This window comes from Hemitrygon akajei, chromosome 11, assembly GCF_048418815.1.
Source record: "Hemitrygon akajei chromosome 11, sHemAka1.3, whole genome shotgun sequence".
Taxonomy (NCBI): Eukaryota; Metazoa; Chordata; class Chondrichthyes; order Myliobatiformes; family Dasyatidae; genus Hemitrygon; species Hemitrygon akajei.
Genome location: NC_133134.1, coordinates 163,474,577 through 163,500,632, shown reverse-complemented (window position 1 = coordinate 163,500,632; position 26,056 = coordinate 163,474,577). Strand labels below are relative to the sequence as shown.

General features: G+C 41.7%; 1 protein-coding gene across 1 annotated transcript in view; it reads right to left on the bottom strand.

Annotated features, from left to right (window-relative positions):
* Positions 1–26,056, bottom strand: part of tbc1d20 (TBC1 domain family, member 20) — a 63,867-nt gene that overhangs the window by 6,900 nt on the left and 30,911 nt on the right. The window contains exons 5-7 of the mRNA XM_073062140.1: positions 23,303–23,404; positions 18,807–18,948; positions 16,877–17,055 (exon numbers count right to left, since the gene is read on the bottom strand). Coding sequence (XP_072918241.1) covers positions 16,877–17,055; positions 18,807–18,948; positions 23,303–23,404 — 423 coding nt within the window. The remainder of the gene's footprint in view (positions 1–16,876; positions 17,056–18,806; positions 18,949–23,302; positions 23,405–26,056) is intronic.

Sequence of the window (26,056 nt, the reverse complement as noted above, 5' to 3'; positions counted from 1 at the left end):
AGTGGCGTATGTCGAGAAATTTGTTGTTTTGTGGCAGTACATAATAAAAGCTATAAATTACGGTAAGTATATATAAGAAGAGAACGTTATGGTGGTGTGGGGCGCCGATGCTATTTTTGCTGGTGGGAGGGCCATTGCCTTCCTGCTGCTTGTGTATGGATGGGGGGAGTTGGGGAGAGCTTTAGGTTTCTAATGTATAACTGTTATTCATTCTTTGGAGCACTCCTCTGTTTTCATGGATGTTTGCAAAGAAAAAGAATTTTAGGATGTATATTGTATACATTTCTCTGATATTAAATGTATCTATTGAAAACTAAATTAAATAAGTAGTGCAAAAGGAAAGGAAAAATACTGAGGTAGTGTTCATGGGTTCATTGTCCATTCAGAAATCTGACGGCAGAGTGAAGAAGTTGTTCCTGAAATGTTGAGTTTGTGTCTTCAGGCTCCTGTACCTCCATCTTGATGATAACAATGAGAAGAGGACATATCCTGGGTAATGGGGGTCTTTAATGATGGATGCTGCCTTTTGAAGGTGTCCTGGATATTGGGAAGGCTAGTGCTTATGATGGAGCCGGCTGAGTTTACAATTTACTGCAGTTTTTTCCAATTCTGTGCAGTGGCTTCTCTATACCAGATAGTGATGCAGCCAGTTAGAATGCTTGACATTCTATCGTACATCTGTAGAAACTTGTGAATGTTCTTGTCAACTTCTTACTGCTGTTGTGTCTTCTTTGTAATTACATCAATATTACTTCAGACAACCAGCATAAATCATCCAAGTAAAGGTTACAGAATATTATTGGTCTATTTTGTCATTTCACTGTGACAAGAAAATTTAGAAACATAGAATCCAGCATAGGAACAGCCTTTGGCCTACAATTCCAAATTAAACTAATCGTTTCTGCCTGCACATGACCCATTTCCCTCCTACCCCAGAATATTCTGTGTCAAAGTGCCTCCTAAATGCTATCACCACCTCCCCAGCAGTGCATTCCAGACATACTACCACTACGTGTTGAATAAAACTTGCCTTGCACATCATCATAGGAGCAGAATGAGGTCATTCAGCCTTCAGTTTGCTTCAAACAGAATTGACAAAATACTGTGTAAACCATTTTACTGCAACCTTACAAAATCTGACTCATAATATTTGCTTTCCATGCAACATCTGATCATCTTGTAAAATTAATATCCTAGATTTACAGAAATACAAAGAAGGAAGCCTTAGGCCTTAGTATCTACACAGCTAAATTAAATGTTCCAGCTCTTGGTCTGTTTCCTTCCTGAACCACTAAAGCTCATCCACCAGTCTCAAAAGTAATTTCCCGCTAGTCCTTTTACAATTATCTTCAGTCCAACCTCTCTTCTAAAGGAAATTGTTGCTTCCTAGCCTCTCCTAATTTTATGTATTTGGATTAAATCTCCCCTTAGTCTCCCAATGGGAAGAACATGGCCTTAGCCTAGCTAATTTCTTCTTGTAACTTAATTTATCAAGCCCTGGCAATAAAATGCAAAACCCTCTGTACCCACTATAGCTCTAATGACACCACCACCCCCCCACCACCATTATGTGGGAAGCATTACCATGTTGCACTGGTAGTGGACCAGCACAGTACTGTAGTAATTTTATGTATTGTACTGTACTGCAGCTGCTGGAAAAATAATCAAATTTCATGACATACATATGTGAGTGATGATAAACCTGATTCTGATATGCGTCTCTATTGTGGACTGAGAGTGGGAAGGGGAGCAGGGAGAAGGGAATCATGGTTGGGAAAAGGAAAAGGGAGAAAGGGAGCAGGAAGCACCATAGAGACATTCTGAAATGATCAATAAACTGATTATTTTGGAATCAAATCACCTTGCCTAAAGCTCAGAGCTGGGTGTGTCTGAGCCCACACCACCACCAACCGCCCCCCCCCCCCCCAATCCCTGGCACCCCTCTCTGCCAGCTGTCCCACACTCCTCCCGCGGCGCTCCACCTTCACAATTCCCAACATTCTTTGCTCCCACCAGATTTACAAACACATTCTCCAGTCCACTTTGACAAATACAGTACTCTGCGAAAGTCTTAGGCACCCTAGCTATATATTGTACGTGTCTAAGACTTTTGCATGGTACTGTATATAATTCAAATGTCATCATCCTAGTCTTAAATAGATAGAATAGTATAGCACAGTACAGGCCCTTCAGCCCACAATGTTGTGCTGACCCTCAAACCCTGCCTTCCATATAACCCCTCACCTTAAATTCCTCCATATACCTGTCCAGTAGTCTCTTAAATTTCACTAGTGTATCTGCCTCCACCACTGACTCAGGCAGTGCATTCCACGCACCAACCACTCTCTCAGTAAAAAATCTTCCTCTAATATCCCTCTTGAACTTCCCACCCCTTACCTTAAAGCCATGTCCTCTTGTACTGAGCAATGGTGTTCTGGGAAAGAGACACTGGCTGTCTATTCTATCTATTCCTCTTAATATCTTGTATACCTCTATCATGTCTCCTCTCATCCTCCTTCTTTCCAAAGAGTAAAGCCCTAGTTCCCTTAATCTCTGATCATATTGCAAACTCTCTAAACCAGGCAGCATCCTGGTAAATCTCATCTGTATCCTTTCCAACGCTTCCACATCCTTCCTATAGTGAGGTGACCAGAACTGAACACAGTGCTCCAAGTGTGGCCTAACCAGAGTTTTATAGAGCTGCATCATTACATCATGTCTCTTAAACTCTATCCCTCGACTTAAGAAAGCTTATGGGGTGTTAGCTTTCATAACTACCCTATCTACCTGTGAGGCAACCTACAGGGATCTGTGGACATGTATCCCCAGATCCCTCTGCTCTTCCACACTACCAAGTATACTGCCATTTACTTTGTACTCTGCCTTGGAGTTTGTCCTTCCAAAGTGTACCACCTCACACTTCTCCAGGTTGAACTTCATCTGCCACTTCTCAGCCCACTTCTGCATCCTATCAATGTCTCTCTACAATCTTTGACAATCCTCTACACCATATATGTCAAACTCAAGGCCGCAGGCCAAATCCGGCCTGCGGTGGAATTATCTTTGGCCCGCGAGATAATATCTAATTACTATTAAAGCTGGCCCCAGTAATCGAAGCGCCTATGGCGTACGATATGGCTAATGCTGAGTTTATTCAGGTACCAGGTTTTCAGGGTTTTTAGTGTTTATTCGGCAGTCTTCTTCATAAGAAATGGAATTTGTAAAGTGAAACACTTTGTAGTTATAGCAGAGACTGAGACACATGAGAGCAGGCTGAAAAAACGGAGGCAACGAAAGCTGTGTTCGCATGCGTCCGACTGATCCGGCCCGCATGAAGCTGCATTTTGCTCAATCCGGCCCGTGACCTAAAATAAGTTTGACACCCCTGCTCTACACTATCTACAACACCACCAACCTTTGTGTCGTCTACAAACTTGCCAACCCACCCTTCTACTCCCACATCCAGGTCGTTAATAAAAATCACGAAAAGTAGAGGTCCCAGAATCGATCCTTGTGGGACACCACTAGTCACAACCCTCCGATCTGAATGTACTCCCTCCACCACGACCTTCTGCTTTCTGCAGGCAAGCCAATTCTGAATCCACCTGGCCAAACTTCCCTGGATCCCATGCCTTCTGACTTTTTGAATAAGCCTACATGTGGAACCTTGTCAAATGTCTTGTATTCTAATGTTTTCACCAAATATTTCAAACAACATAAAAAATAACTAGAGGATAGGTGGAGGGAAGCAGACAGTTGACATTTCAGGTTGAGTCGCTTCAACTGGCCTGAAAGATAAAGGGGAGAGAACCAGCAGAAGAGGTGGAGGGGAAGGGTGGAAATCTTTGCTCTAGGTATCACTATAGCCACTGGAGACTCCCACTATGATGTGAAGGGAAGTTATTTTTGTCTCACCTTTGGAGTTATAGTATGGGAATACGCTCTTTAGCTCAACAGTTTCATGCTGACCAAGATTTCATCTAAAGTAGTCCCATTTTGGTCTATATTCCTCTAATGTCTTTAGAGTCAAAACTTTCCCTATTCATATATCTGCCCAAGTGCCTCTTCAATGTTGTTAATATACCTGCTTCAACCTCTTCTTCTGACAGCTCATTTCATATACTGACCACTTTCTGAGTGAAATAGTTACCCTTCAGGCTCCTAATAAATCCCTCTACTCTCACCTTAAACCTATGCTCTCTAGTTCTTCATTCTACAATTTGGGGAAAAGGCTGTGTGTATTTGTTATGTTTATGCCCCTCATGATCTTATACACCCTTCATTCTCTAATGCTCAAATGAGAACAGGCCCAACCTGCTCAACCCCTGTCTATAGCTCAGTCTCTTTGTTTGAACTAAGGCTGTAAAGAAGTAACAATTGAGTACTGCTGCTATAACAGGAAGTGAAAGAGGTGGATTACTGATGAGAAACTTCCATTTGACTGCATTGTCAACTGTACCTTTCATCCTTTTGCTGATTGAAAGTTAACTGAATAGTCAGTTTGGATATGCCGGGTTTTTTTAAGACTAGTCACACCTACTAACCAAGCTGTAATAGTGTCACGCTAACCCCTACACTACCGTGGCACCTATAACTGCTACATTGTTAGGTAGGTGACAGTACCAGAAAGGTTTAGTTAAAGGTATGAGTACGCGGCTTCTGGGCAGTCATTACCGGATCCAGCAGTTTCTGTGTGCCCTGTGGAATAAATTAGCCGAACACTGCCTTTTTTTGTAGCGGGATCTCTGTGCGAATTATCCACTCAATTCCTCAAGATGAAGAAGTACACCCTATCCTCATTATATGCGTCTTCAGACTATGCGGATTCACAGTTATGCAAGGAACCTATTTCTACCAACATCTCCTTATATGCGTCCAAAACTCACAGTTATGCGAGGAGCTCTGCTTTCCCACCAATATAAGTCAGGTGCGCACGCCTCACATTCTCACTGTTGGGACGAGACGCACCGCTTTCCCGTCAATACAAGTCACGTGCGCACGTCTCACAGTCTCACATTGGTTTCGGCAAGCTGTGAATGCGCAATCTTGCGCTCTTAAACTTTAGTTGGTTTTACCTACGGTGCAGTGGTTTTGTGCTTGAAATATTTAACTATGCCTCCTAAGTGTCCGATTTCATGTCCTGGGCCATCAGCCGAGCATCAGAGAACCGCTTTGACACTTGAAAAAAAGTTGGAAATTATAAACAGCGCGGCATCAGGTAAAAGTAACACAGCTCTGGGACGCTACTGCTGGGAACTGAATCTTGCCTTTAAAGTTCTTCTGTTGCTTGACAATCCTAAACATTTGGGCAGCATTCACCATAATATAACAGTGCGTTTCCTGCCGTCTAACACATCGCTGATTCAACCACGCGACCAAGGTGCGATCCACATTCAAGTATTTTTTTTTACGGCGAACTATCTCTCAGATGCTGCCAGCAACAGATGATTTTGAAAATCCCGGGAGTTTACCAACGGTGAGGGAATGGTGGAAGTCGGAACACTTGGCACAAATGGGGATGGACATGGACCCAAGTTTAGAACGGAGTCAGTATTTCAGTCGTTCCCTCTCGTCAACCCTTCTTCCCTACAAGCAAATTAATGCTGAAAAACAAAATGCTGCCAAACAAACAACCCTCACCACATTCTTCAAACCGGTGTCATCTCCTGCTGCCATTCTGTGAGTCTTCCTTCACCCCTTGCTGTGCTCGATGTCCACCTTATCCATGTAAAGCTGCCCGACACCACAACAACCACTCATCTCCCGGAGCGAACACACCTGCCACTGTTGGTGAATACTGTACACCCTAGTATGTTAACTTTCTATGATTTATTACATTGAATATTATCTTAAATTGATGAAATATAATATAAATGTTGCCTTGTGGTACTGCTTTTGTGTCGTATTGGTATGAAAATGTGAATAAGTTACAGATAAAACATATTTAGAAAGCCCTCTGGAATGCATCCCTATTTTCTCCATTTAAATAATTATTCACATTATGCGATTTCATATTATGCATCCACTGCGAGGAACGTATCCCCCGCACATAACGAGGACAGGGTGTAGCTGAAAGTTTCAAAACTAGGTGAGCAATTTACCTTCAACTGATGGGAAAAATAAATCAAATTAATCATGCAATCACAGCACTGCAAAAAGCCCCATTCGCCTCATCATGTTTGTGCCAGGTGTTTGAAATGGTTATTCAATTAGTTCACTTCCCTGCCTGTTCACCGTTGCCCTATAAAATAATTAAATATTTATTTATTATTTCCAAAAACATACAGGCTAGTATGTTAATTGGTCACGAGTGTAATTGAGTGGCATGGTCTCATTGGCTGATTGGCCTGTTGCATTTCTAAATAAATTAAATATAAAAATCATCAAATGCCCATTTGGAAGTTATTACTGAATCTATTAGCACCAGAGTGTGGATTCCAGAGTGCAACAAGTGGCAAGAAAAAAAATCCTGCCTTCCACATTGCTCATTGATTTAAATCAGTCTCTTCTGGTTATCGATCTACCTGCCAGTTTATATTAGTTACTTTAATTTTTTTCATAATTTTGAATACCCCATTAAAATTTACCATCCCATAAGCTTCCCCACCTCTACTCTAAAAACAATCATCATTATGACAGGAGTCTCACAACTCTGCTTTAGTTCCTATAAATCTCTTCAGCTTCTATTAATCTTCTCTATCAAAGCTACATCCAGTAAAAAAAAATCCTTCCCCCTCCTCACTATTCTAGTCCCCACTCTGACCTCACCTGCCTATCACCCTCACCTCACCCCCCCCCCCCCCCGGTCCCCCCTCCTCTTTCCCTTTCTCATGTTCCACTCACCTCTCCTATCAGATTCCTCCCTCTCCAATCCTTTATCTTTCCTACACACCTGGCTTCACCTATCATCTTCTAGCTATCCTCCTTCCTCTCCCCCACTTTTTTACTATTGCGTATTCCCTCTTCCTTTTCAGTCCTGAAGAGGGGTCTCAACTGTTTACTCATCTCCACAAATGCTGCCTACCTTCTGAGTTCCTCCAGCATTTTCTGTGCGTTGTTCGAGACTTCCAGCATCTGCAGACTTTCAAATACTACATACTGACTGACTTTACCCAACAAAATGGAGGTGGTTTTTTTAGTGGTTACTAAATCATCATGGATGAAAAATAATGGCAGATGTACCAAAGTGGATATTGAGAACTTAGATATATATGAGACAACATCATACTTCAATCTGGTCTGCCGCTCTGAATTTATATTAATACAACTATAACAAACATTCAAACTGAAAAATTGTTCATTAACTTAATAACTCTTACCTTTAGCTTTCCCTGTCTTAATCTGCTGTTACAATGTAAAGACTGCTGCATTTTCTGCCTGCCATTTATTTTGATCATATAAAACACCAGGTAAACAGTAAAACATATGCCTGGTTAGACTACAGACACAGCTCCTCGCTCTCACTTTTGCTTGGGACTGGATCGTTATGGAAAAACCAGGGTCAGAATCTAACTTGTGTCATAAACACGACAGAGTGGAGAATACATGGACTTGGAGACAAATTGCCTTGTTGCTGTATCAGGCCCACTGTACTGCCCTTTAGTGGTACAATACCAACACAGATATATCCACAGATGTCCTTCTTGCAAAATAATACATCCCTACTTGCTTATCAGCTTCAAGTGTAAAAATATTTACTGGTGAATTTAGGGCCAAACTACACTGGGGTGTTTTCTGCTTGTGAACATAACCTGCAAGGAAAAGAAGACATCAGTGAAAGCTCAGAGTTTAATACTGACTGCACTATCCACTATACTAGTCTATATGTAAAATGGCTTCATCTTCACAGATAACTTTGTACCAGTCTGAACTGTTTCCTCAGGCAGCCAATGAAACTGTTATGTTACTTGATCACTGCTGCTCACAAGAAAAAAAAGTAGTACAACAGTAATATTAGTTTTAAAACAATTCTTAATTCATTTTCAAGTTCTGGCCACCACTGATAAAGCCAGCATTTGTTGCTGTTAAGAGAGATTGGCAAGCAACCCTTCTGATCCTTTTTGGTGAAGATGCTTCTACAGGGCTGTTGTAGAAGAAATACCAGCAACAACAATGTAGAAAACACAGATATACTGTATTTCTAAGTCAGCTAGGCATGCAACTCGAAAGGGAATCTGCAAACAATAGTGTGCCCTTCTAGACAGTGCAGACAAGATGCCAATGAAGGGGTTGGTTTGCTCTGATCTGGTGTTGAGCTACATTCATCGACGTAAGTGGAAAGCATTTTATCTTGAACCTGATGTACTCTTATGCAACCAATCTGCCTGGTCCCATCAAGTTCAATGTTGCCTCCCAAGAATGTTGATCAAAGGGCACTTAACACTGAGATTGAGTTTTTATAGCTGTTATATTAGAAACTGTGGATACAGGCAGTACAAGTAGCCAAATCATAAACACAAAAGATGCTACAAATGTTGAAAATCCAAAGTAACACACACAAAATGCAGAAGGAGTTCAGCAGGCCAGGCAGCATCTATGGAAAGGAATGTAAGGTTCAGGCTGAGATTATTGCTTTCCATAGATATTGCTTGACTTACTGCATTTCTCCAGCATTTTGTTTGTGTTACAGGTAGCCAGAACTGCTGCAAAGAGACATGTTGATTACAGATAAAGAGAAAGGAAATTAATCCAAATGTTATCAGAATAACAGAAAGCACTTGTAAGTACGTACCACAAAATGTCCAGAATTTCAACTGCTATGGACCAGCACAATTCTACTCATCTTGTGAAATGTATCGGGGAAAGTGAATTCATGGTGGCGGAGGTGGAGTGGCACCATAGTGTAATGGTTAGCACAACACTTTACAGTACAGGAAACCCAGGTTCGATTCCCACCACTGCCTGTCAAGAGATTGTAGATTCTCCCCATAACTGCATGGGTTTCCTCTAGATCCTCTGGAATTGGTCATTGTAAATTGTCCCTTGATTAAGTTAAGGTTAAATTGGCAGATTGCTGGGAAGCACAGCTCAAATGGCCAGAAGGGCCTATTCCACGTTGTATTTCAATAAACAAAGGTGCCATCAGAGTAACTGCAGACAAACCAAGAGATCAAAGTTTCCTCAAGGTTGAATGGTCACCAGCTATTTTAAATTATAGCGCATATATTAGCAAATATAACATGCGCTGAGTGCAAAGTAAAATGGAAGATATAAAATTGGCGGTTGAAGTGTGACATTCACAGATACAGACAATCACAGTATTCATGAGATTAACAGTTTAAAAGAACACTTCATTCTATTCAATCCACACCAAAGCCTTCTGACATTTTTTCTTTGTGTACCAGAGCCACCTGGCAACTCAAAATTAAGAGTGTGTGTATTTTAATACTACTTTGATCAATAATCAAAGGATGTGAGAAGTTATAAAAGAGAATTGCAATGGGGGGGGGGGGGAAGGTCAACCATCAGGAGGAATACAGTAGATTCCAGTTAATTGGGCCATTGGTTAATCAGGGTAGTGGCTTATTTGGGACAACTAACACAAACTAAGCAAGATAATAGCCAGGATTGCCTTTGTTTATTTGCAATGTGATGCTGCTTAACTGGGACATAGAACCATAGAACATTACAGCACAGAAACAGGCCTTTTGGCCCTCCTTGGCTGTGCCGAACCATTTTTCTGCTTAGTCCCACTGACCTGCACCTGGACCATATCCCTCCATACACCTCTCATCCATGTACCTGTCCAAGTTTTTCTTAAATGTTAAAAGTGAGCCCGCATTTACCACTTCATCTGGCAGCTCATTCCACACTCCCACCACTTTCTGTGTGAAGATGCCCCCCCAATGTTCCCTTTAAACTTCTCCCCCTTCACTCTTAACCCATGTCCTCTGGCTTTTTTCTCCCCTAGCCTCAGTGAAAAAAGCCTGCTTGCATTCACCCTATCTATACCCATCATAATTTTATATACCTCTGTCAAATCATCCCTCATTCTTCTACGCTCCAGGGAATAAAGTCCTAACCTATTCAACCTTTCTCTGTAACTCAGTTTCTCAAGTCCCGGCAACATCCTTGTAAACCTTCTCTGCACTCTTTCAAACTTATTAATAGCCTTCTTGTAATTAGGTGACCAAATCTGCACACAATACTCAAATTTTGGCCTCACCAATGCCTTATACAACCTCACCATAACATTCCAATTCTTATACTCAATACTTCGATTTATAAAGACCAATGTACCAAAAGCTCTCTTTACGGCCCTATCTACCTGTGATGCTACTTTTAGGGAATTTTGTATATGTATTCCTCTGTTCTACTGCACTCCTCAGTGCCCTACCATTTACCTTGTATGTTCTACCTTGGTTTGTCCTTCCAAAGTGCAATACCTCACACTTGTCTGTATTAAACTCCATCTGCCATTTTTCAGCCCATTTTTCCAGCTGGTCTAGATCCCTCTGCAAGCTTTGAAAACCCTACTCACTGTCCACTACACCTCCAATCTTTGTATCATCAGCAAATTTGCTGATCCAATTTACCACATTATCATCCAGATCATTGATATAGATGACAAATAACAATGGACCCAGCACTGATCCCTGTGGCATACCACTAGTCACACCACTCAGAGAAGCAATCCTCCACTACCACTCACTGACTTCTCCCATTGAGCCAATGTCTAATCCAATTTACTACCTCACCATGTATACCTAGCGACTGAATCTTCCTAACTGACCTCCCATGTGGGACCTTGTCAAAGGCCTTACTGAAATCCATGTCGACAACTTCCACTGCCTTCCCTTCAACCTTGTAACCTCCTCAAAAAATTCTAATAAATTTGTTAAACATGACCTATCACGCACAAAGCTGTGTTGACTCTAATAAGTCCCTGTCTATCTAAATACTTGTAGATCCTATCTCTTAGTACTCCTTCCAATAATTTACCTGCCACCGATGTCAAACATACTGGCCTATAATTTCCCGGATTACTTTTAGAGCCTTTTTTAGACAACAGAACAACATGAGCTATCCTCCAATCCTCCGGCACCTCACCCATAGATACCGACATTTTAAATATATCTGCCAGGGCCCCTGCAATTTCGACACTATTCTCCTTCAAGGTCCGAGGGAATACCCTGTCAGGTCCTGGGGATTTATCTATTCTGATTGCCTCAAGATAGCAAGCACCTCCTCCTCTTCAATCTGTATAGGTTCCATGACCTCACTACTTGTTTGCCTTATTTCCATTGACTCCATGCCAGTTTTCTTAGTAAATACAGATGCAAAAAACCCATTTAAGATATCCCCCATTTCTTTTGGTTCCATACATAGCTGACCACTCTGATCTTCAACAGGACTAATTTTATCCCTTACTATCCTTTTGCTCTTAATATACCTGTAGAAACTCTTTGGATTATCCTTCACCATGACTGCCAAAGCTACCTCATGTCTTCTTTTAGCCCTCCTGATTTCTTTCTTAAGTATTTTTTGCACTTTTTATACTCCTCAAACACCTTAGTTGCTCCCTGTTTCCTTTACATGTTATACATCTCTCTCTTCTTATCAGACTTCCAGTATCCCTAGAGAACCAAGGTTCCTTATTCTTATTCACTTTGCCTTTAACCCTGATAGGAACATACAAACTCGGCACTCTCAAAATTTCTCCTTTGAAGGCCTCCCACTTACCAATCACATCCTTATCAGAGAACAACCTGTCCCAATCTACGCTTTTTAGATCCTTTCTCATATCTTCAAATTTGGCCTTTTTCCAGTTTAGAACCTCAACCCGAGGACCAGATCTACCTTTATCCATGATCAAGTTGAAACTAATGGTGTTATGATCAGTGGAACCAAAGTGTTCCCCTACACACACTTCCATCACCTGTCCTAACTCATTTCCTAATAGGAGATCTAATATTGCATCCTCTCTAGTCATTACCTCTATATATTGATTTAGAAAACTTTCCTGAACACATTTTACAAACTCTAACCCGTCTAGACCTTTAACAGTATGGGAGTCCCAATCAATATGTGGAAAATTAAAATCCCCTACTATCACATCTTTAAGTTTCCTGCAGTTGTCTGCTATCTCTCTGCAGATCTACTTCTCCAATTCTCGCTGACTATTGGGTGGTCTATAATACAACTCCATTAATGTGGTCATACCTTTCCTGTTTCTCAGCTCCACCCATATGGCCTCAGTAGACAAGCCCTCTAATCTGTCCTACCTGAGCACTGTTGTAACATTTTCTCTAACCACCCCCCTCCCCACCCCCACCCTTCATCCCTCTGCCTCTATCATGTCTGATACATCGGAACCCTGGAACATTAAGCTCCCAGTCCTGCCCCTCCTGTAGCCAAGTTTCACTAATGGCTACAATGTCATAATTCCACGTGTCAATCCACACCCTCAGCTCGTCAACCTTCCCACAATACTCCTCGCATTGAAATGGGCACACCTCAGAAGATTATTATTACCACCACTCACAACCCTTCTATTTGTGACTTTGCATGAATCTTTAACATCATTTATTTTCATCCCCACTCCACTATCTACTCTGGCACTCTGGCTCCCATCCCCTGGCAAATCTAGTTTAAACCCCCCCCCCCCCCCACCCAATAGAACTAACAAACCTTCCTGCAAGGATATTGGTTCCCCTGTAGTTCAGGTGTAACCCATCTCTCTTGTACAGGTCCCACCTGCCCCAGAAGAGGTCCTAATGATCCTGAAATCTCAAACCCTGCCCCCTACACCAGTTGCTCAGCCACGTGTTCATCCTCCAGAGCATCCTATTCTTACCCTCACTGGCACATGGCACAGGTAGCAATCCTGAGATTACCACCCTTGAGGTCCTGTTTTTTAACTTCCTACCAAGCTCTCTATACTCATTCTTCAGGATCTCCTCATTCTTTTTTCCTATGTCATTGGTACCAATGTGTACCATGACATCTGGCTGCTCACCCTCCCACTTCAGTATCAAAGGCAACACGAGTGAATCTGCAGATGCTGGAAATAAGTAAAAACACAAAATGCTGGCAGAACTCAGCAGGCCAGACAACGTCTATGGGAGGAGGTAGTGACGATGTTTCGGGCTGAAACCCTTTATCAGGAGTGAAGTAACATGGGATGGCCAAGGAGGGATAAGAAGTGAGGAGAGGGATGAAGTAGAGAGCTAGGAAGTGATAGGCTGGAGGGAAATGGGCTAGGGGGAAGGTGGAGAATTATGGGAAATAAAAGAGAAAGAAAGGTAGGGCTGGGGGGAGATTATAGTGAGGGGGAAAAAAGAGAGAGAAAGAGAACCAGACTAAAATAATAGATAGGGATGGGGGTAAAGGGGGGGGGGGCAGGACCTGCCAGCATGAACATCCAACTCACAGACTGTTGATACCCCTGCCCCCCCCCTTAGTCTGGTTCTCTTTCTCTCTCTTCCCCCCCTCACTATAATCTCCCCCCAGCCCTACCTTTCTTTCTCTTTTATTTCCCATAATTCCCCCTAGCCCATTTCCCTCCAGCCTATCACTTCCTAGCTCTCTACTTTATCCTTCCCCCCACTTCTTATCCCCCCTCGACCATCCCATGTTACTTCACTCCTGATGAAGGGTTTCGGCCCGAAACGTCGTCACTACCTCCTCCCATAGATGCTGATTGGCCTGCTGAGTTCTGCCAGCATTTTGTCTTTTTACCCATTTCAGTATGGTGTGCACGTGATCAGAGACATCCCTGACCCTGGCACCTGGGAGGCAACAAACCATCCGGAGTCTCTGTCGCGACCACAGACCTCCTGTCTGTACCTCTAACTATCAAGTCCCCTACCACTATGACGAGACTACTTCTGAACAGTTTCTAACTAGAGTCAGTCGCGTGAGCTTGCGTGGCTGTTAAACACTACACTGTGCTTAGAGCAAAGCTTTTAAATAGTGTCAGTTGTATGTGTGTGTTCAAAAAGCACTGACTTTTGTCACCAATAGTTGTGAGAAATGAGCAGTAAGACGTTCCAGAAGTGTTTTGCTCACTGCAGTTTCAATCATTCAGGCTTGGAGATGCCAGAGGGTGCTGTGAGTGAAAATAAAATAATCTCACAACTTCTGCAAGTTAGGAACTATGAAGAATTTAAAGATATCGACAATCACCTTGAACGTTACAATAAAATTGAAGATTTGGAGGACGCAATCATCAAAGCATTGTATGAAGGCTGTCAATTATATACACTAGGTGTCTATGCTGATTTTGTCCATTTACAGACAATCAAAGAACACAGCAGTGTATATTGGATTAATTCCATTGTCGATAACTATTAGGAACTAACACAGTTTTATTAGTACTGTAGTATTAATTTGTTCTGTATTTCATTTAAATACACAATTTGTTACTCAGGTAAACAACAGTTTGTCTTTTTCATTTCCATGAAATTCTGGGTAATTCAGACAGCCACTTAATTGGGCCAAAATGTATTGGTCCTGAGGTGTCCCATTTAACTAATACCCATTGTTTTAGCAGTGAGCTCCAGTTGTTGCCCTTTGTTACTAATAGAACCTTAAGATTCCTTTCTGTGCTATACAAGTTGGGCGTGGTGGTCAGCACAATGCTTTACAGCACCAGCAACTGGGGTTCAATTCCCACCACTATCTGTAAGGAGTGAGTTTCCTCAGAGTGGTCTGGCTTCCTCCCATAGTCCAAAGACCTACTGGTTGTTAAGTTAACTGGTCATTGTAAATTGTTCCATGATTAAGCTAGGATTAAATCAGGGAATTTCTGGGCGGTGTGGCTCGAAGGTGCACCAATTCTCCAGGTTTGGGGGTTCAGCTCAGGGCTAACAGCCTTGACTGTTAAAACAAAATTGTTACAGAAACAGCAATGAAAAATCCTTCTACGTCTAAGTGTGATGGTATTCCTGAGTCTCTGCCTGGGACTTGCAGGACCGACAGTAGTGAAAACCAAAAGGAAGCTACTGACATGATGAAAGAAGCCCTGAACACCACAAGAGATGGAGGACATTCATTGCTGTCCTAAACACCAGTGATGTAATGGGCAGTAAAAATCATGGGTGCACAGTGACTGCAGTTAAACATCTCAACTACTCTGATCACATTTCACAAATCTACAATCTCTGTCTCTGCCAATTTTATCTGTTATACCATGAGCTATTATTTTCTGCAATAACATTTGACATCAAACACCTCTGGAAATCTAAGTGCAGTCTGTACACAGATTCCTCCATATCAGAGGTTTCTAATCTTTCTTATGCCATGGATCAATACCATTAAGCAACGGGCCAGTGCACTCCATGTTGGAAACCCTCCTCAATATCAACGGCTGGGCAGTTTCTCTAGAACCGGGGTTCCCATTTTTTTGAAACCACAGACCAATACCATTAAGCAAGTGGTCCATGGACCCTAGGTTGGGATCCCCACTCTAGAAGATACCCATACATGCCAGTTTTAACTAACCAAGTTCAATGATGGCAACTATACAGAAAGCCTTCCCTCAAAACGCACCAGTGTTTATAAAAGCCAAGTAACAATCATTTTGTAGTCTACAGGGGAGTGACAAAAATCACATTTAAAATTTCTGCAGTCTTCCAAAGCCTCTGTTTCTTTTCAACAATTTTCACCTGACCAACAAAGGGTCTCATAGACTGACTTGAATTTCCCATTCTAATTGTTGTGATTTTATTACTAAATGGAAGTTTGAAAGACTGAAATACTTACAATGCTTTTGGATCATTTGTGACTCAATCAAAATATATCAACATTTCCCCCCTCTCTACACATGGTGGAGACACTGTACGATCATGTACACTCCAATCCAGATCAGCCTGACAATTGAAGGGAGAAGCAAATTACATTGCGACTCCCCATTAGATTTTATGCTGCTCAAGGGATACATACAAATAACTTCATCCAAGATCTGTGGAAAAAAATCCATACAAAAACAAGGCAGCAAATATTTCATGCATTTTTAACAAAACCATGAAGACAGAAACGTCAAATACACTCAAAAACTGAATTATGAATAGTATGGAAAATTCTTCATAGAGATGTAAGTTTCTGGGTAGAATATCCTAATTTTGATGTGCAAATATATTCAAAGTGAAGCCAATCAGGTGCAGAATGTAGAGTACTATAGCACACCACTGAGGTAATTTGTTTGACCATGCATCTCTTTCCTGGATTTAGCATCATTTCCTCTTTTCTTTAGATATAATTAGATACACTTTTAATTAGATATAAAGAGATTAATGACAAAGATTGACTTCATAAAGTTAAAGGGCCCATTAGCTATCTCTTTCTTCAAAATTCTTTCCTGCAATTCTGGTGAGAAGTTTGTGCTACAATTTTTAACAATTCCTTTCATAAACAGATTGGATTGGTTTACATGAACCCTCCGGTAAAAGAAGTGGGTATCTGAGTGAGCAACACAATGTCTCTCAGCCATCACCAGTTTATTCGGCTAAATAAACAAAAAGAATAGCAGCAAAACCTTACAGTGGCTATAGCAAATATCATGCAATCCAGAAACGACGTCAAGTCACTCCAGCATTCCTTGAGACAAAAGCAAGTTAAACATACTCTAATTCTAGTCTCACCCATCCTCAGTGGAAGAAGCCTGCTTGCATTTACCCTATGTATACTTTTACTAAAACTTCTTTACACCCATGGAAGGAATTGTTAAAGATTGTAAACAAAGACTGATGACTTTCACAAGGGCAGGGAGGAACATTTTGGGGTAGAAAGTGGATTCTTGACTTTGATGTAGAAGAGAAAGAGAGGCTAAACCTACTGAAACTTATACAATGAACATTACTCCAAGAATAAATGAAAGGATTTAATTTCACTTTAAATTCATGTATTAATTTGTCCTGAATCTACTGATTCTTACCTTTCTTTTTGGGCAACTTCTCTGGAAAGTTCAGATGGAGGAAACTGGACAAAGAGGTCACCAGCACGGCTGATCAGAGTCTCATAAGGCAGGTCCTGTGGAATCTGTGATAGCAGATGGTGGACAGCAGCCATGTCACATTCACTCTCCAGGACTTCATGACCTCGGTACAATACGATCTAAAGTAATAAGTAAACAAAACATAATATGGATGCCACACCCTTAATATCCATGTTAATGACTCTTAACATGATAACTGACAATAAAAACAGCTGGGAAATGATCAGAAAGAAAGCTAAAAAGGAGGCGCCATGGTAGCTTAGTGATTAGCGCAACACCATTAAAGGTCAGGGCAACAGAGTTTGGTGTTCATTTCTGGCGCCATCTGTAAGGAGTCTGTATGTCCTTCCCATGAAAAGTGTGGGTCTTTCTGCTCTGGTTTCCTCCCACAGTCCAAAGATGTACTGGCTGACTGTAAAATATAGGAGCAGAATTAGGCAACTTGGCCCATCGAGTCTGCTCCGCCATTTCATCATGGTGATCCAATTTTCCTCTCAGCCCCAATCTCCTGCCTTCTCCCTGTATCCTTTCATGCTCTGACCAATCAAGAATCTATCAAACTCTGCTTTAAATAGACTTAAAGACTTGGCCTCCACAGCTGCCTGTGATAAAGAATTCCACAGATTCACCACTCCCTGACTAAAGAAATTCCTCCTAATCTCTGTTCTAAAAGGACGCCCCTCTATTTTGAGGCTGTGTCCTCTGGTCTTAGACTCCCCACTATAGGAAACTTTCCTGTAATACAATGGACTCAGCTTGTTAAGCAGCCTCATATGTGGCACCTTGTCAAAATCCAAGTACACAACATCAACCGATTCTCCTTTGTCTAGCAAACATGAGGAAATCTGCAGATGCTGGAAATTGAAACAACACACACAAAATGCTGGTGGAACACAGCAGGCCAGGCAGCATCTATAAGGAGAAGCACTGTTGACGTTTTGGGCCGAGACCCTTCGTCAGGACTAACTGAAAGGAGAGATGCTAAGAGATTTGAAAGTAGTGTCTAACCTGTTTGTTATTTCTTCAAAGAATTCCAATAGATTTATCAGGCAAGATTTTCTCTTGAGCAAACCATGCTGACTATGGCCTATTTTATCATGTGCCTCCAAGTAACCTGTGACCTCATCCTTAATAATCGACTCTGATATCTTCCCAACCACTGAGGTCAGACTAACTGGCCTATAATTTCTTTCTTTTACCTCTCTCCATTCTTTAATAGTGGAATGACTTTTGCAATTTTCCAGTCTTCTGAAACCATTCCAGAATCTAATGACTCTTGAAAGATCATTACTAATGCTTCCACAATCTCTTCAGCCACCTCTTTCAGAACCCTGGGGATTTCCAAGTGACTTACCTACCTTCAGACCTTTCAGTTTCCCAAGAACCTTCTTGTCAGTTGTGATAGGTAGGTTAATTGGTCATTGCAAACTGTACTGTGATTAGTCTAGGATTGAATTGGGGCTGCTAGGGCCGAGTCTGCGCTGTATCTTTAAATAGATAAGGCAAGAGACTCTGCAGATGCTAGAAATCCCAGACAACACAAAATGGCAGAGAAACTCAGCAGGTCAGGTATCGTCTATGGAGAGGAATAAAGAGCCAACATTTCAGGCAGAGTCCCTTCATCAGGACTGCCACGAAGGGTCTCGGCCCATAAAAGCCAACTCTTTATGCCTCTCCATAGAAAGAAAGCCAAGTTTTTTTTCCCTATTGTGTTAAGCATTCAATACTGTGGCATTCAAAAATTTAAGTGAGCAACTCCAATATTCCCAATTCAGTTGATTTGTGTTGAAAAATCTAAAGATCTTTCTGGAAGACTGAATATATTAATTTTCTTGTTTCAATACAATTAAGGATGGAAAAATGTACCTACCACTGCTGCAAAATAGATTGGCATTAATGGATGGCATGCCAGGAAGAAGTCATATAACCGAACTACATGCCGGAAGTCTGAAAGCACGTGACCAAACCATGTTATTAGCCAGCTCAAGGCGAAAATTGTCCCAACTTCAGCTCTACAAAGACAGAGGAGAGGACATAGAAACATCTTTAATGCACCAGAGATGCTTATCACCAGTTTAAGACAGAATGTCAAGCTTCTTTCATTTCATACATGCTTACGTGGTCCTGCAGTAGCGAAAATTTTCCCTTCATTATTGCCTACATAAAGCATTGTGCTGAATACTAAAATATTATTCTGAATTACAAAGTTACAAGAAAGTAATTCTCATTCACTGCCTTTCTTAAATATTGAAAACTAGTTAAAAAATCCCAGACACAAGAAATTCTGGAGATACCACAAATATAGAATAACACTCAAAATGCTGGAGGAATTCAGCAAGTCAGGCAGCATGTATAGAGAGGAACAAACAGTCAATGGTTTCCACCGAGACCTCTTATCAGGTATCAATGGAGGGACTTGGCTCAAAGTGTCAACTCCCAGAATGCATTGCTGTAAGTCTTGAAGGTTTTCTTTATAGGTGATTGCTAGTAAATCAAAGGAAACAAATTAAGAACTTAAGGTTTCCTAATCCCAGAGCACACCGTAGTGAAGATCAGCTATTTTATGAAGTGATTCCGTATCCCTTATAAAGTTACATAGAACACAGAATAGTACAGCATAATACAGGCCCTTTGGCCCACAATGTTGTGCCGACCCTCAAACCCTGCTTCCCATATAACCCTCCACCTTAAGTTCCTCCATATACCTGTCCGGTAGTCTCTTAAATTTCACTAGTGTATCTGCCTCCACCGACTCAGGCAATGCATTCCATGCACCAACCGCTCTCTCCAGTAAAAAACCTTCCTCTAATATCCCCCTTGAACTTCCCACCCCTTACCTTAAAGCCATGTCCTCTTGTACTGAGCAGTGGTGCTCTAGGAAAGAGACGCTGGCTGTCCACTCTATCTATTCCTCTTAATATCTTGTATACCTCTATCATGTCTCCTCTCATCCTCCTTCTCTGCAAAGAGTAAAGCCCTAGCTCCCTTAATCTCTGATCATAATGCAAACTCTCTAAACCAGGCAGCAACCTGGTAAATCTCCTCTGTATCCTTTCCAATGCTTCCACATCCTTCCCATAGTGAGGTAACCAGAACTGGACACAGTACTCCAAGTGTGGCCTAACTAGAGTTTTATAGAGCTACATTATTACCTTGCGACTCTTAAACTCTATCCCTCAACTTATGAAAGCTAACACCCCATAAGCTTTCTTAACTACCCTATCTACCTGTGAGGCAACTTTCAGGGATCTGTGGACATGTACCCCCAGATCCCTCTGCTCTTCCACATTACCAAGTATCCTGCCATTTACTTTGTACTCTACCTTGGAGTTTGTCTTTCCAAAGTGTACCACCTCACACTTCTCCAGGTTGAACTCCATCTGTCACTTCTCAGCCCACTTCTGCATCCTATCAATGTCTCTCTGCAATCTTCAACAATCCTCTACACTATCCACAACACCACCAACCTTTGTGTCGTCTACAAACTTGCCAACCCACCCTTCTACCCCCATATCCAGGTCATTAATAAAAAAATCACGAAAAGTAGAGGTCCCAGAACTGATCCTTGTGGGACGCTACTAGTCACAATCCTCCAATCTGAATGTACTCCCTCCAACACGACCCACTGCTTTTTGCAGGCAAGCCAATTCTGAATCCACCTGGCCAAACTTCCCTGGATCCTATGCCTTCTGACTTCCTGAATAAGCCTACCATGTGGAACCTTGTCAAATGCCTTACTAAAGTCCATGTAGATTACATCCACTGCACTACCCTCATCTATATGCCTGGTCACCTCCTCAAAGAACTCTATCAGGCTTGTTAGGCACAATCTGCCCTTCACAAAGCCATGCTGACTGTCCCTGATCAGACCATGATTCTCTAAATGCCCATAGATCTCATCTCTAAGAATCTTTTCCAACAGCTTTTCCACCACAGACGTAAGGCTCACTGGTCTATAATTACCTGGACTATCCCTACTACCTTTTCTGAACAAAGGGGCAACATTAGCCTCCCTCCAATCCTCCGGTACCATTCCTGTGGACAATAAGGACATAAAGATCTTAGCCAGAGGCTCAGCAATCTGTTCCCTCACCTCATGAAGCAACCTGGGAAATATTCCATCAGGTCCCGGGGACTTAGCCACCCTAATGTATTTTAACAACTCCAACACCTCCTCTCCCTTAATATCAACAAGCTCCAGAACATCAAACTCACTCATATTGTCCTCACTGTCATCAAGTTCCCTCTCATTGGTGAATACCAAAGAGAAGTATTCATTGAGGACCTCGCTCACTTCCACAGCCTCCAGGCACATCTTCCCACTTTTATCTCTAATCGGTCCTACCTTCACTCCTGTCATCCTTTTGTTCTTTACATAACTGAAGAATGCCTTGGGGTTATCCTTTACTCTACTCGCCAAGGCCTTCTCATGCCCCCTTCTTGCTCTCCTCAGCTCCTTCTTAAGCTCCTTTCTTGCTACCCTATATTCCTCAATAGACTCATCTGATCCTTGCTTCCTAAACCTCATGTATGCTGCCTTCTTCCACCTGACTAGATTTTCCACCTCACTTGTCACCATGGTTCCTTCACCCTATCATTCTTTATCTTCCTCACCGGGACAAATTTACCCCTAACATCCTGCAAGAGATCCCTAAACATCGACCACATATCCATAGTACACTTCCTTGCAAAAACATCATCCCAATTCACACCCGCAAGTTCTAGCCTTGTAGCCTCATAATTTGCCCTTCCCCAATTAAAATATTTTTCTGTCCTCTCTGATTCTATCCTTTTCCATGATAACATTAAAGGTCAGGGAGTGGTGGTCACTGTCCCCCAGATGCTCACCCACTGACAGATCTGTAACCTGACCCGGTTTTTACCTAATACTAGATCTAGTATGGCATTCCCCCTAGTCGGCCTGTCAACACACTGTGACAGGAATCCATTCTGGACACACTTAAAAAAACTCTGGAAACTAATTTGGAATTAATCAGGTGCTAATCAATATTAGGGACGTTAAAGTCACCCATGATAACAACCCTGTTATTTTTACACCTTTCCAAAATCTGCCTCCCAATTTGCTCCTCAGTATCTCTGCTGCTACCAGGGGGCCTATAGAATACTCCCAATAGAGTAACTGCTCCCTTCCTGTTCCTGACTTCCACCCATACTGACTCAAAAGAGGATCCTGCTACATTACCCACCCTTTCTGTAGCTGTAATAGTATCCCTAACCAGTAATGCCACCCCTCCTCCCCTTCCGCCTCCCAATCCCTTTTAAAGCACTGAAATCCAGGAATATTGAGAATAATTCCTGCCCTGGTGCCAGCCAAGTCTCTGCAATGGCCACTACATCATAATTCCATGTATGTATCCAAGCTCTCAGTTCATCACCTTTGTTCCTATTGCTTCTTGCATTGAAGTACACACACTTTAGCCATTCTGCTTCTCTTTCCTCAAAGCCTCTCTATATGTTAGATCTGGTTTACTCCATGCACTTCTCGATTGCTCCGGGTCCCATCTCCCTTGCAAATTAGTTTAAACCCTCCCGAACCATGCTAGCAAACCTACCTGCAAGAGTATTGCTCCCCCTCGAGTTCAAGTGCAACCCATCCAATCTGTACAGGTCCCACCTTCCCCAAAAGAGATCCCAATGATGCAAAAATCTAAAACCCTGCCCCCTGAACCAACTCCTCAGTCACGCATTCAACTGTCATCTCCTCCAATTCTTACCATCACTATCACGTAGCACTGGCAGCAATTACAAAGAATTGATCAGACATCTGTTGACATCAGACATGTTAATTGATCAGACATCTGTTCACTTCTCTAACATTTTTGTCACTAATTAGATTTGGTAGGGCCAATATTTACATACCAGAGTTTGTGTCTAAAGCAGGAGTTTTCAACCTATGGTCCATGAACCCTTTGGTTAGAGTCCATGGCATAAAAAAAAGATTGTGAACCCCTGGTCTAAAGGTAAGTTTTCTACTCCCAATTCAAATTCTCCCACTGCCAAAAGTTTTACATTTGTGAAGACCAAACTCATCATGGGGAGCTGTTGGAATACTGGAAAGCTTTGGTCCATAATACAGCGCTTGTTACATGTTCCTGATTCAGTCATTTGCAACAGGATGCGTACTTGCTCTCTGCAAATTTCTTCAAAGGGGAAAAAAAAAGCACCTTTAAACTGAGATAGCCAAACCCCTAGCAGGAAGATGATATCAGATCTTTGCAACTGTTGCCTGGACAGAATCCAGACATGGGAGATAAAACTTGGGAAGCCCACAGGTCAGGTGATATTTGCAGGAGTTCCCAAGTCTGGAAACCACTTACTGTAATGAACTCAAATCAAGACACTCACCTTTGCATGAAGTCATGTACTTCTGGATTCACTTTCTCTATTATTGGCATAAGGTAATTTAAAATGTGTTTTGTATTGTCCATGGTTGGGTCCATAAAATCCCTGTAAAATAAAAAAAAATGTTTAACTTACAACACAGCTAGGCATGAAGTAGCCAGAATGTTTAGCTGTCAAAATCACTTTAAAATATGAACAGTTGAAATGCCTATTTGAAAATAAAATTACTACACTACATGTCTTTGAAGGATCAGAGAAAAACACTGAGAAAAATACACACTTATGAGTGTTAAATGATTGCAATCTAACCTCACTGAGTTTAGGTTATTCATCCGTATAACAATTCACAAAATGGATGTCACTGAGCAAACATTAAAATCTTATGATACCATGGAAAATAAAAAAAGGTCGTGGGTTCAAGCCCCAGCCAAGGCAGCATATTGTGTCCTTGAGCAAGGCACTTAACCACACATTGCTCCAGTCCACCCAGCTGAAGATGGATACTGGCAAAATGCTGGGGTTTAACCTCGCAATAGACTGGCATCCTATACCGGGGGGGGGGTCTCGTCTCGCTTCACGCCACGGAAACCGGCATAAGCCTTTAAGGTTCAGGACAGACTTTAACTTTAACCATTCCACTAGAAACTGAGATAGATGATAAAAGACCATTTTCTGTGCATGATCATTTTCAGAAATCTTTCAAAGTTTAAAGTAAATGCATTATCAAAGTACATAAAGTTTGTCACCATATATTACCCTGATATTCATTTTTTGCAGACATTCACAGTAAATACAAAGAAACACAATAGAAATAAATAAAAAACTGCATAAAACAAACACAGACAAAAAAATTAATGTGCAAAAGACAACAAACTCTGCAAATACAAGAAAAAGCAAAATAAAAATAATTAATAAATAAGCAATAAATATCTTAAACATCAGTTTTAGAGTCCTTGAAAGGGAGTTCATAGAATGAGGAATGGTTTCAGTGAAGTTATTTCCCCGGTTCAAGGGTCTGATGGGTGAGGAGGAATAACTATTTTTGAACCAGGTGGTGTTGGAGTTGAGGCTCCTGTACCTCCTTCCTGATGATAGAAGCAAGAAATTTGCATGGATTGGATGGTGGGGGTCCTTGATGATGGATGCTGATTTCTTGTGACAGTGCTCCTTGTAAATATTCTCAATGTGGGGAGAGCTTTAACTGTGAGAGATTGGGCTGTATCCACTACTTTTGTAGGCTTCTCCATTCAAGAACATTGTGGCTTCCTTACCAGACCATGATGCAACCAGTCAGGATACTAAGTTAGTCAGAATTTTAGATGACATGCCAAATCTTCACACACTTCTAAGTAGCGATGCTGCCGTGCTTTCTTCGTAATGGCACTTCCATGCTGGACCCAGGACAGGTTCTCTGAAATGATGATAACACCGAGGAATTTAAAGTTGTTGATCCTCTCCACCTCTGATCCCCTGATGAACACTGGCTCATAGACCTCTGGTTTCCTCCTGAAGTCAACAAGCAGCTCCTTGGTCTTTATGACATTGAGGGACAGGTTGTAGTTGCTGCACCATTTCACTAGATTTTCAATCTCCCTCCTTTATGCAGACTTTTCACTACCTTGGATCTGGCCAATGTCAGTGGTGTTGTCAGCAAACTTAAATATGTCACTGGAGCTGGGCTTAGCCTCAAAGACTTAAGTATGAAGTGAGTGCTTAGCCCCTTGCTGTACATAGCTTGTGATGCACCTGTGATGATGGAGATTGTGCAGGAGATTTTGTCGCCAATCAAAACTGATTGGAGTTTGCAAGTTTGGTAATAGAGGGTCCAAATGCACATGAAGGTATGGAGACCAGGTCTTGAAACTTATTGATTAGTTTGGAAGGGATGATAGCACTAAATGCCGAGCTGAAGTCTATGAAAAGCATCCTGATGTACACATCTTCACTGTCCAGATATTCTAGGTTTGAGTGAAGAGCCAATGAGATGGCATCTGCTGTGGATTTGTTGCTCCAGTAAGCAAATTAGAGTGGGATCCAAGTCGGTTTTCAGGCAGGAGTTGATATGTTTCATCACCTACCTCTCAATACACTTCATTACTATAGATGTAAGTGCTACTGGGCATTTGTGTAGAGGAACACTTTGCATCTGGTGATCACAATGCCATTAGTTTCAAAGTAAATATCCAAAAATTTAGGTATGGTCCGCAGATTGAGATTCTGAATTGGTGAAAGGCCAATTTTGATGGTATTGGGTCAGGCTGTTTTCTGGCAAAGGTGTACTTGGTAAGTGGGAGTTCTTCAAAAATGTTATTTTGAGAGTAGAAAGTTTATATGTGCGTGCCAGGAAAAAAAAAGGTAAATATAACAAGTGTAGGGAACCTTGGTTTTCAAGACATATTGAGGCCCTGATTAAGAAAGGAAAGGAGATGCATAGCAAGCTTCAACTCATAGGAACAAATGAGGTGCCTATGGAGCACAAGAAATGCCAGAGAACACCTAAGAAAGAAATCAGGAGGGCTAAAAGAAGGCAAATGGTTGCCCTAGCAGCAAGGTGAAGGAGAATCCTAAGGGATTCTATAAGCATGGACAAAGTTGCTCCTCTGGAAGACTGGAATAGTAATCCATGTGTGGAGCCAAAAGAGATAGGGGAGATCTTAAATAACTTTTTTGCATCTGTATTTGCAGGAGACTGACGCAGAGTCTATAGGAATTAGGCAAAGTGGCATCAACTTCATGGATCTCATACAGATCACAGAG